Source organism: Punica granatum, chromosome 8 (assembly GCF_007655135.1).
Source record: "Punica granatum isolate Tunisia-2019 chromosome 8, ASM765513v2, whole genome shotgun sequence".
NCBI classification, from domain to species: domain Eukaryota; kingdom Viridiplantae; phylum Streptophyta; class Magnoliopsida; order Myrtales; family Lythraceae; genus Punica; species Punica granatum.
This window is the reverse complement of record NC_045134.1, coordinates 7016799-7028972: the sequence shown is the minus strand read 5'-3', so window position 1 is coordinate 7028972 and position 12174 is coordinate 7016799. Positions and strand designations below refer to the sequence as shown.

Here is a 12174-nt window from a genome sequence, read left to right as displayed (position 1 = left end):
ACATCAGAAAATAGAGTGCTCATATGCATTCCTAGATAATTCTAGGGAATCAGTAGTATTAATGGTCCACCGAGCTCGTGGTTGAGCATTTGCCGATGGGTGGCGTTGAAGCTCGCTAAAGAGCATGGTATCGACTTCTTCGAGTTTTAGGTTGTTCGTCCTATTGTACTTCCCTAACATCATCTGGAATTGGTATCAGAAGCCGAAATGACATATAGAAAAGCACCTCGCGGGACCAAGGAGGGTTCTCCTCCCATGACCTTTCATTTGATCGTTAATAGCAATGTGACAAGTGGCGTAATGTTGTGAGGCCACCTCAATTTTCGAAACCGAAATGATTTGCATTAGAAGATAAAAAAGACAAATTTATTATTAATCTATTTAATTGCCACATTGAGTCTTCCAAAATGTAAAATGGTTCTTGATATTTTATTTGAGACACTAGCCACTTTTTCATATTGTTATGTTGAGAGTAGGATTCTTTCACATCGGGTTCGCACTATAATTTTAACTTGAAAGTGGGAGAAACTTTTCACGATCATGTGAAGAATTATGTCGTTCGTCGGTTGAGCACATTCTCGATTTTGGAGGTATGAGTAATGTTCATTCATTGAATCGACTGTTCTATGAGATTGTACATTAAAAGTAAAGCTTTTATTATTTTTGTAAAGAGTTGGTCACAAATCTTAGTTACTGGCGAAATTATTTTTACCTATAAATCCGTTTCAATAGCGCTTATTGATTTTTTTTCCTATATGTCCAATCATTCTAACTTGTGTATACGCACGGCCGTTCATCTAGTTTCATTAATTGAGGTGACAAAGTAAAACTATACCAACAATGCTTGGATTCACTCTAGTAGTTTCTGAGAAGGATTTATCTATAAGATTTTTCTTTTTCCCCCTTTAATGGGGAGATCCACCTATGGCCAAAAATATATGATGAGATCCACCTAACATGGGCTGATTCATGTGATGAGCAATAAATTTTCCCATCGTATCTAATCAGTATTAATATCTTATCTTAACCCTAAACATGCAAACGTTCGGACAATTGACTGGCAGAAAAATGCCTCCATCATCATTGCGAGATCGAACTAGAGGTCGACCCAATCGATCGCATCCGACACCCACCCTAAATATCCTTGACGAGTCAATAGAAAATGGTCATAATTCTTTCACTTTTAAAAGTTCTCTCCGCAGGTTACAATCTACAAACTCATCGAAACCCAAGATCATGCATCGAGGTGCAATTGTGCCGATCTCATTTCACCGGGAGTGAAAGCACTTATCTGATCTCAGTTTCAATAGGGTTCAGTGCAAGTCGGTGTGGTCGTGTCTCCGAGTGTTGTCGACAACACTCGGATTTTACAGCTGCACCCAAACTGCAGGGAGATCCTAATTGCAGATGAATGCCAATCCATTCAGCGAGGGCAGCATTCCATGAGATAATTATACCATGGAGCTGCCTCTAAGCACAAAGAAATAATCAAAGACTAGGCAGCTAAAAATGGATCTTTACACGGTTACCCGCAAATAGATTGACTGCATAATCAGGAAAAACAATTTAACTCACTCGACAATTGTCCTCCGGAATCTGGTAAAGATTACACCCTTAACATAGGATAAGAGGCTCTCCCGCGTATTTCTGCCGCAGAAATTCCCGCATCTTGAGCACAATTGTGTAGGAAGAGCCGGATCATTCTGAACCAGAATGTACTCTTCGGAAGAAGCAGGTGTCGGCCCTACCAGGAAGGATTGCTTGAAGTCCGGCACAGATGATAGTGGATGCCGGGTGGTAGGCGCTGTTCCAATAATCCACAGCATGATTGCAAACACAGCAACGATTACCTGCGAAAGACAGACAACTGAAAGCTAGGTCTCAAACATATAACAAATAAAAAGAATCTCCATACATTTTGCCTGGAATTTCTCTATATCCACTCCCCGAGTGAAGACAGTACTCTCGATATTGCCAGACTCGGATGTGATTTTCATAACGACATACAAGCTCTTAGAAAGATGGAAAAGAAATGCAATTGATATTTGTTCCAAGGTTTTAACAGCTATAAAACAGGAGACCTTTGCTGAGAGATGCACATCACTAACTAGAAGATAAAGGGAATTATTACCTGTAGAGTCAAAACCGTGAACATGATCACACGGATCATGATAAGATGGAACTTCACAAAACTCCCGAACTTCGCGTGGTCCTCATCAATATATTTAGCAATTAGCTGTCAGAAGCAGATAAAAACCCTGAAATTAGCATTCTCAAGGAAGTAACTGTTGATTTGGAAGATGAAGTAGATTGCATGTTCTCTGGAAACGGGCTGACCCATGTGGAGATTCAAATTCAGGACCAATTTAAGGAGCAATTCAGAGATGATGTTATGTGAAGTAAACCAAGAAGGTGTGTACCTTTGACCAGTCTATCTTGAAGAATATCATCACCAGCACAGCAGCTTCGAGGAACAGAAGCGACAACAGAGTCACAAGGTACTAAACAGTAAGCAGTTAAGGATAGATGCAACACGGTTCCATAAATTACTTTACCGTAATATGTACGATAGATCCCAAAAGCAAGTAGCTCAAGCCTTGCGTATGAAGACTTGAAAACTTAGAAGTCGGAATTCACAGAAAAAGAGGAGGGAGGTTTGGTTTGATCTCATTGTGAAGGATACTATGCAAAGAGAAGAATTGCTCATACAGGTTGCGATCATGTACCCAAAGAGTGTGCTCAAGCAAACAGCCATTCCGACCGCTAAACATGTAAATATAAACCTGTCAGGTGAAAGACCAGGAAACAGAGAATGTAAGTCTGGCATCTGAAATAGAACAGAGAGGAACACGGTTACAACCTATTTTGCCATTCATTTTTCTTCTGCTGCAAGGAAGCAACAATAGCAGCAGTAATTAAGGGGCTCCTGGTCTCTCGGTTTCACAAAAATGCTGTTTATAAAGGGGACACACATAAGAAGACCCAGCCCACGATTTATTCATGTTAAGAGGAAAAAACTCCTCATACTTTGATGACACATACAATCTTCTAAGTTTTATGTTCTTCCTTTCAAGGTCGTATTATGTTTGGAGAGCAAGCTAGAAAAACCAGATGGATGACAGCCCATTCTCCTCTGAGCAGTCGTATGCACGAAAAATGATCCTAAGTAATAACTCCGCTTTTGGAACAGCTAACCATAGGAACACAAAAAAGAGCCAAGAAACCAGATCATAGGGATACAACTAACAAAAACATGCCAATCTCTAGTTGACTGAATCAAACTCCTCAATGAAGTGTCTAATTTTTCGTCCGTTCCCAGCTTTCTGTATTTGGATTTACGATGAAAACGAAACAAGACAACAAAAAACCATTACTCTTTGTGGTTTGTCCCTATGTCTACCATTTTAGACATATCTCCGTGTGCTCACCCGAGCAAACCTATTTACAAGTTCGAACAGGGCTGAATGTGATCTTTACCCCATGTATTGATCAAGGATGACGGCCCTGCATTTCTCCTCTGTTGGCATCACCACACCAACCACTTTCTTGAGAACAAATTCATCACTGATCATTTTCTGGAAACGACTACATGAGCTGTTAGATAACTCCATAATACTACCAAAGAACCCTCTTTCCGTAACGTGTTGCGCTTCTGTAACTCGCCATTAAAATCCCGAGTGAAACTACTCAATTATCTCGATTCTGGTTTCTTTCTCGGGAACTTGCAGACCAGCAACCAAGGTGAAGATACCCCCCGTACATTTTTTGCAACGGGGGGTGATCCTAAGACGATTACTGTCAGTAAATTATATGCAAATTGCAGCCATTTGAACGCTCAGACTACTGGTAAGTGGCAGATTGCAGGCTTGCAGCTCAATCCACACATTGACTCAGAGAGAGAGAGAGAGAGAGAGAGAGAGAGAGAGAGAGAGAGGGTACCAGGGCTTGGGGAGGTTAGCGATGGAAGGGAGGTCGGAGACGCCGATTTCCCACATCTTCTGGAGCCAGAGGGAGTAGATGATCATGCCGACGCCGCAAAGAGTGACCACTATGTTCATCAGCCCCATGGCCTTCCGGAGGCAGCACCTCGCACACCTCACCATTTCCCCCACCAGTCCACTCCCTCTCTCTGTCGCGCTTCACCAGTCAGTGGAATCCGTATTCCGTACTCATTCGGGTGAAGTGAGAATCTCTCACTACTTGAGGAGAGAGAGAGAGAGAGAGAGAGAGAGAGAGAGAGAGAGAGAGAGGATATGGAGGAGAGCAATGAAGAAGAAGGGAGAATGGAATGTGGTAGGACGTTCGCCGCCGGTCGGTCTTGGCGGGTGGAAAGGGAATTGTGAGCTGGTAAGTGGACAGGTCCCGCGTGTCACCAATTCTTAGCACCCGTTTAGTAAGCGAGAGAGAATGAAATAAAATGAAAATAAATGGATTTTATATATAAAAAAAGTGATATTTAATGAAAATTTTTTAGTTTCTTTAATAAATATTATAAAATAAAAGAATATAATTATAATATTAAACTTTCTTATCAAGATATCATATTATATATATTTTTAAATATAAAAATTAAAAGAATATATATAATAACATGAAATAAGAGATTGACCATTCCCTCTTTTTTAAGGGAATGCTTATCATATTAAAATGAAAGAAAAAATGTGATAACGAGAAAATGTCATTTTCAACTAATACAAGTGACACTATATAAGAAAATGAAGTGAAATGAATAAATGACCATTCCTTTCCGCCTATCAAATTGGACGTTAAGCCCCAATCTTTGTTCATTCTTTGTCTTAAATTTGAGTCGCGGTGAGACATTTGATAAGTGTTCAAGTATTATTCAGCAAAAGAAAAAAAATATTCAAGTATTTAATATTTCTATTATTGGTTAATTTGATGGATAACGGGCTCTAGCAGCCGTAGTTCGATTCAGTAAAGTTTGGTTCGGGGCCTTCCGGGCTCCTTTTAGAATCAATCGATTGTTGGGACAAAACGATATCCAACCTTAGTATAAGAGACTCATAATTTAGTACAATAAAAAAATATATTAAATAACTAATAAATGGACATGACTAGTCATACTACGAGTATCAAACTTGAAGTCTTTTTATTGCCGAACGATAGTGTATGGCACAACATTACACCCTCTTTTTATTTGTTATTTGTTATTTATTCTTTTTTTTTGGTTTCGGCCATTTTCAACCAATGATTAGATTTGATGGCTCTCTCATATGGTTTTGTCATCTGAGCGCAGACAGATTTCCGTATGTAAACCAAATTCGCAATGAAACGAGATGGCATCTGGGAAGTTCAACCGTTGCTCAGATTCGTAGCTATTCAATTTTCCGATATAATGGCCCAAACCTGTGATAAGTTTTGACTTCTTTTGCGGATCATGCGAGCAACATGATATATATATATATATATATTTGTTTAGCACATGATGATATACACTTATCAACATGATATACTTTTAGTACTCCATGTTTTGATGGTTTTTGGAGACTTTATTGAATGATTTTGGCAGGAAACCGCAGCCAAAATACGTTTTGGATCGTTGAAAGGAATTTTTATCTTTTCAAAATTTTAAAAAAATTCGTTGTTTATTCCCCTTAAATAAGGTCTCGAGGTCGAATCTTGTAAGTAAAAAAATTCTTAATTGAGAGAACTTTACTCTTTAATGGACTGACATGACTTGACTGAATTAGTCAGACCCTATCGGGCTTTCGAAAACCATGATCCGCGTAAAAAAAGAGGAAAAGAAGGATTTTGACGCAAAACCTACCGGTCTTATGACATTCTCGGATTGATTAACTGAATCGTTTCAATTTTGGTAGCGTCTTTTAGGTGGACGAAAAAGTCCAGACGTTATGAATGTTCTTTTGGATGTGCATTGGCACCACAACGTCCTTTTCTGCTTCTGCCGACTAATAAAAAACATCATTTTCTTGTGTCCTTAGTGGAAATTCTACTATGCATCACTAAAATGATGGCACGTAAACTCGAGAATTTTACTAAAAGTTCAACTGAAATCTTTTTAAAATTCTTACAATTTACTAATGTTGTCAGTAATTTTTTTTTTCGAAATTCGTATAATTTACTGTAAATATAAGTGATCTACTAAAAACTTAAGTAATTTATCCAAAATTAATTTTTTAAAATACGTGTAATTTACTCGAAAAAAAGTATAATTTACTATAATTTTAAGTAATTTATTTATATGAATATTGCAATCACTTCTAGAATGATTGCACTTTAGATTGTCCTGTCTTTTTTTCCCAAGAAGCTATCATATGGCTGCAGGAGATAATTACAATTTTCTTTTGTTAGAAATTATTATTATTATTTTGTGCTGAAATTGTCTTTTTTTTCCCTACTTTCAAACATTAAAAGAAATTATATTATAGACATTTTCTTATTATTAGATACAAAATAAACACGAGGTATTCATAGCAAAAAGGTGGAGATTGATTTTCATTTGTGCATGACCTCGGCCTGACTGTGAAGTTCTTTCTTTCAATACATTTTGAACTATTATTCCTAAGGGATTTGACTTACTGGTTAAAGAGGAATTCATGATACGAGTTTGAAATTTTTTAGGGTCACTGGAGCGCTTTTGGCTTGATTACCTGCACCATGAGCCACCTGGGGTTCATGTAGTTCTGGGAATTAGCGAGCCCGGACATGCATGGTCAGCAAAAAAAAAAAAAAACATTTTGAATTGTTAAACTAAATTTACCCACATAGATGCAGTTCTGGCCTCGTGGGTGCATAAACTTTTTTTTTATAATCAAAGTGGGTACATAAACTTTGATATTGAAATCATCTTTCAGTGTTTGGCTAGACTTGTAGTAAATATTTGCAGGTAAAAAGAAAAAGAAGAAGGAAAAAACATTATAGAGTGTGGGAATCATTGGAATGAAAGGAAAATTATGCAACAATTGTGACCGTATGACATGCTTCCCAACCGGCCTCTCTCCCTTAACTTCATACTAATATTATGTCAGAAAAAAATTATACCTGTTGTTTTCTATTCATTTATTTATTATTAATATTAAAATAATAATTCCGAGCATCTCTATCCTCTTGGACTCCAAAAAGATATGCAATAATTGGCCCGAAATTAACCGGACCTGACATTTTCTTCATTTATTATTGGCGTAAATTATTTATATTGTTAATAATTAACAAAATTTGAAAAGGGCGAGAGAGCGAGAGAGAGAACAACATCCTATTGTCAATGCCCACAAAACTCCAAGGGAAGATAGAAAATAGGAGCATTTATTAGGGAAAGCTACCCACTTAAAATAGCGATGACTTAGACAACGTTTCAATGTTAAATTCCGATCCGTAATGGGTATATTGTGTAGCATATAGCACAAGTCAATAAGATTTTCTCAATTCAGTATAGGTTTTTACTAACAAAAATATAAATTTTCATGTCTTGTGACAAAATACCATGTAAAATATAAGTCATACACAATACCTTCTCGTTTGGTACGAGGTAATCTATGTACCGGCAGAGTGATTATCTAAATTAATCGTAAGTTTACCGGTAATCTATATCAATATATATATATATGTATAAATATATAATAAAAAGTGGAGTTGTGGTGGGCTTGGCCATATAGTTTCAGAATGCCGAGATTGCTTAACGGAATTTTCTCGAATTTTTGAATTTTCTTATTTTTTATATTAATCATTTAGTAAAAATGATTTTTTAAAATTTTAAAAGATATGGTATTATGAAATCCAATTTTCTCCTTTTCTCCTTTTTAAATTTTTATGATAATTTTTAATAAAAACTATTTAAAAATTTTTAAAGATATTTTTTGACAATTAGAGTAAACATAATGTTTTTTTAAAAAATTTTCAAGTACGATATTGTTGATTACACAATATTTAATTTGATAAATCGCGAATATTTGAATTTTAAAAATAAAAGGAATATTCTTTTATAAGATATCGACATAACAGAGTACGTTTGAAATTTAGAAGATTCTATTATCTATATAATACGTGATAATCTTGAACCTTTTGTTTAATATAAAAATTTAATATCTAATCACATAAACATTAGAATCAAAATAAGTATTTGTTAAGATATGTTTATATAATATAAATATATAGTTCTTCTGATAGTATATAATGCCGCGCAACTATCTCTCACATAGCTAATTTTTTAATTTATTGAACACCTCCAGGACAGCCCTTAAAGAATTAAGATCACCCTTGATAATAATCAAAAGATCATCAGCAAACCCAAGGTGGCTTAGCTGAATTTTTTTACAAAAAGGATGATATGCCAGGACACCTCTTGCATGCAGCACTATCAAGCAGTTTGGAAAGAACGTCAACAGCCATGACAAAAAGAATAGGGGACAGAGGGTCACCTTGCCTTAGACCCTTCGAGCCATTAAAATAACCTTCTAATCTTCCGTTTATGTGTACTGAGTAACGAGGACCTGTAATGCATTCAATGATCCAATTCTATTTTTGCTTCCGTGAAAGATAAAAGACAAGAAAGGCAAGATTGTTTTTGAACCCCATAATCTGTCCTACACCAGAAATGGAATGGGAACTGCACAGGGGGGATTAATCATGTAAACCCACTGAGAAAAGGTTTAAGAGAAAACACTTCGACGAAACTTACACCGAGCCGTCCAAGCCAACTTGATCTTCAACATCCCACATATCTGAAATTGATTAAACTTAATGTTTCAATCATCTAAAACAAAGTAAGTTGCAAACATTATCATCGCAGTGTTGTAATCTACAACTTTGCTAGTTGTAGGAAAAAAAGGTGGAATGTTCCCTGACATACTAGGCTATGAGTTATTTAAAGGGATTCAGTAATCAACTTACAAGCCCATGGACTACTTCCGGAGCCATGTTGTGGCTGAAGCATTCATCAATCACATTATCACACTCCTCTTGTATTAATCCCGTTTCGACAAAAAAAAAAAATTCAATGTATAAAGATGAGAGATTGCTTGTGAAGGATACTCCACCTGTAGGGATAAACAAATGTCATCTGACAAGGTCAGGAAATGAGGTAGAGATATCGAAGTAGCCAGAGTGCATATGAATAGTTAGTCGGCTTGGCCATTTCCATGAGGCCACACCATTATTCTATACAAGACCAATTTAGGTCATTTCCCGCACCTTGCATATTCTTTTCATGAGAGGACTCTCTGGAACTCACAGATATTAAGAAACATGAATTATCCTCGTCTGTGACAACACGGAGATCTATAAGGTAAACCAGGCCTGTCGGATGACAGAGCTTGGGATGAGACAGGCAGCTTGTTTCTTTGCCTTGTTGGGCTGCTTCAATAAAAATCAGAGAGAAGACAGCAGGTTCTCAAAGGTTCGAAAAGACACTGAAATCAACATGACACTGAGAGTTGCTGGGCGATGTTGCAAAGGCTAAATTTTGCGCGAACCCGCAAAGAAAAAAGAGAAAACTCCTTATGAACCCCAAACCATGCCCACCATGCCACTCTAAAACATCCCAAAATTAAGAGTTTAATCTAGGGGAACCTGCCACCGATCCCAAATGAATCTCCCTCTTACTGACCTGTTCAACCTCTATGAACCATCCCGTAATGCAGGCTTCATGCAGTGTCAGCCATGTGTTTTTAATTGAGCGTCCATTCATATCATTGCCTGCAACACCACTATCCCATTAATGATGACTAAATTATACAGTAGGATGAAATTTGAGTAGTAATGTTGTTACATGAAGGCACGTTTAGTCAAGACAGAACTGATGGGTGGATCGGCTGGTGCCTTGCCTTCACACTGGCTGCATTGACTAGGAACAATGAGTGCGAGCAAAATAAAGTGCAGAAAAGCATGGAAAGAATGTAGTTCGGGAAGTTACACTATTTTGCCCCGGAGAACATCTCTCCATGCATCCGGCCACCTAACGAGTGACAAAGCCTTTCGATCCGTCAGAAAATAAAGGACAAAAATTGATAAGATCATTTCTTTGTACTGACCATGTCAACATCGTCGAACAAGGAAAACATAATGGTAAGAAGTCAGAGACAGCAGAACAAGAAGAAGCTATCCCTGGAATGTAAATGATGATGTTTAAGATAAAACTTATCCAACCCTCTTCGCATATTCTAAAGTTCGGAAGCTGGCCCAACAAAATTAGCAAGTCACATGTCCCTCTTCCAGAAACTCGACTTGGGAAGATGAATTTGTGAGCTTGGGATAAAATGATCTGAACAGCTTACTGCAGGAAGTAATGTACGCCCTGTTTTAAATTTGGGTTAACTGAGATGAGATCAAACAGACCATGAGTCAGAAAACTTGCTATCTCGATTACTCTTTAACTATCAAATGTCTAAAAGTCTTTTAACTTCATATTCGCAAATGTATGATATATACCTGGACTGGAGTGGAGTAAGAACAAGCTTCATTGATCAAAGTAAATGAGACCCTTGTCCACTCTTGACAAAACTGAACCTCAACAGTGAAGATCACCCAGCAATTTAAGAGCTTGAGGTAAGTACTGTAAGTAGGTTGGAGTGGAGGCCCTTAATATATATCATCTGCAAATTGAGGTTTTCCCTGGAAAAAAAAATGAAAGGAAACTTAAATTCGGTAAAAGAACAGTGAACACAATGCAGACAGAGTATTGATGACAGCAGATTCTTTCCTGCATTTTCCTATCCGTGAAAATGTAAATGGGTACAGTCGAGGAACAATGCAAATGAGCTTTATCGATCCTTTCCTCATTCTTTTTAGCTATTGTAGTTAATGTTGGGAATTGGTGTATGCCCTAGAGGCAATCTATAATCAGTTCTGTAATATGATATCCATTTCATTATATTACGAGGCATATCTGTTATTGTGTAGATTGCGCTAAATATGATTTTACACAATAATGTCCTTGGAATAGTAGGTTCAATAGGCATCAAGTGTGACTTGATTGTGAGATCCTATAATTAATGAACATTATTCCTAAATGTCCATAGTCAAAGTATTATCGTTAATTAGGACAACGATAATACGGTTAGACTAGTGTGAGTGTTGATTGATGACCAAGTCTCATAGGTCATGGATATGGAGATATCAAATCACACCACATGTATACATTAAGAGTAATGTGTATTGGACTGACCCACCATGAGATTGCTACATGGGTTGTTACGTGACTGTCATTAGCATATCTCAAAGTGACTATAGTGTAATGGTCCTTTGACTTGAGGTCACCATAGATTCCTACATGTAATGTCATATACTTTGATACTGTCAAACGCCACTGTAACAGGATGGTTATAAAGACAGTTATTGGGTATACCACAGAGCATGGAGAGGAATGTGAGTGATCAAAATAGAATTTGTCCCTCCTACGAAACGGGAGCGATATCTCACGGCCACTTGGTGGTTAAGTCTAAAAGTGTATGCATACCCAAATGAGTCGATATAACGATATCGAGCTCATTTGTTCTGATAGACTTAACCGGTAAACCAAGAAAGAGAAATATTGAGCCATACAAGGATGTCATCGACCATGCCTTGGGCTCAATAGAGATATAGGGGACAATGGATTATATTACACGGTAATATAGGTCACGAGGTTCGTCGAGAAATTGACTTTCCGATTACTTGAGTAACGGTGATGCATTGCTAGATGCCGCTCACTGTTTGTAATATTGAAATAGAGATTTTGATATTACTATCAACGTAATTGGGAACCTACAGGGTCACACACTACGACTAAATTGACGAGATATTTTGAAACAAATAAAATTGTCTAATAGAGATTAGATGATTTAGGATGTGACTAATTAATCGGATATTTAATGAGATTAAATTTGTCGATTAATTAGACCCGATTTATTAGATTAAATGGACTAAATTGATGCACGATTAATGCGGTGACACATGGGCCAATGGTTTAATGACATTTACTTGGACACATGTCACTTGGAGCTTTGATTTTCCTTATCCCACATCGGCCAGGGATTTAAATTGCTTCCTCCCCTGTTGCTTATAAAAGGGGGGGCAGAGTACATAGAATAGATATATATGATATATATAATGTGTGTATATGCATATACTTTTTATATATAAAAGCAACACATATTTATATGTGCTGATATATGTGTGCGTGCATATATATGCATATAAAATATATATATAATTTGGGTT

At 37.0% G+C, this 12174-nt stretch overlaps 1 protein-coding gene and 1 long non-coding RNA gene across 8 annotated transcripts; both read right to left on the bottom strand.

Annotated features, from left to right (window-relative positions):
- Positions 1–1401: 1401 nt before the first annotated feature.
- Positions 1402–4348, bottom strand: LOC116188993 (tetraspanin-18-like). Its single transcript, XM_031518473.1, has 5 exons — positions 3940–4348; positions 2684–2783; positions 2421–2501; positions 2132–2236; positions 1402–1850 (listed from the first exon to the last, which is right to left on the bottom strand). The coding sequence occupies exons 1-5, from the start codon at positions 4101–4103 to the stop codon at positions 1572–1574; spliced, it is 729 nt and encodes a 242-aa protein (XP_031374333.1). The 5' UTR covers positions 4104–4348; the 3' UTR covers positions 1402–1571.
- A 3936-nt stretch (positions 4349–8284) lies between these two features.
- Positions 8285–10758, bottom strand: LOC116187134. 7 transcript variants are annotated; one of them, XR_004151993.1, is made up of 6 exons: positions 10405–10758; positions 9890–10290; positions 9746–9811; positions 9584–9672; positions 8869–9330; positions 8285–8699 (listed from the first exon to the last, which is right to left on the bottom strand). It is a non-coding gene; the product is annotated as an uncharacterized LOC116187134 (long non-coding RNA). The 7 variants fall into 7 exon arrangements; XR_004151997.1 differs by having other exon boundaries at positions 8869–9672; positions 9890–9948; positions 10123–10290; XR_004151992.1 differs by having other exon boundaries at positions 8285–8468; positions 8657–8699; positions 8869–9672; positions 10405–10757.
- Between the last annotated feature and the right edge of the window lie 1416 nt (positions 10759–12174).

Coding starts and splice junctions, on each gene's coding strand:
- LOC116188993 (XM_031518473.1), bottom strand. CDS start 4,103: ATGGTGAGGTGTGCGAGGTGCTGCCTCCGGAAGGCCATGGGGCTGATG. Junction 2,502..2,683: donor GCAATTCTTCTCTTTGCATA/GTATCCTTCACA, acceptor CTTACTGTTTAG/TACCTTGTGACTCTGTTGTC. Junction 1,851..2,131: donor TCACGGTTTTGACTCTACAG/GTAATAATTCCC, acceptor TGTCTTTCGCAG/GTAATCGTTGCTGTGTTTGC.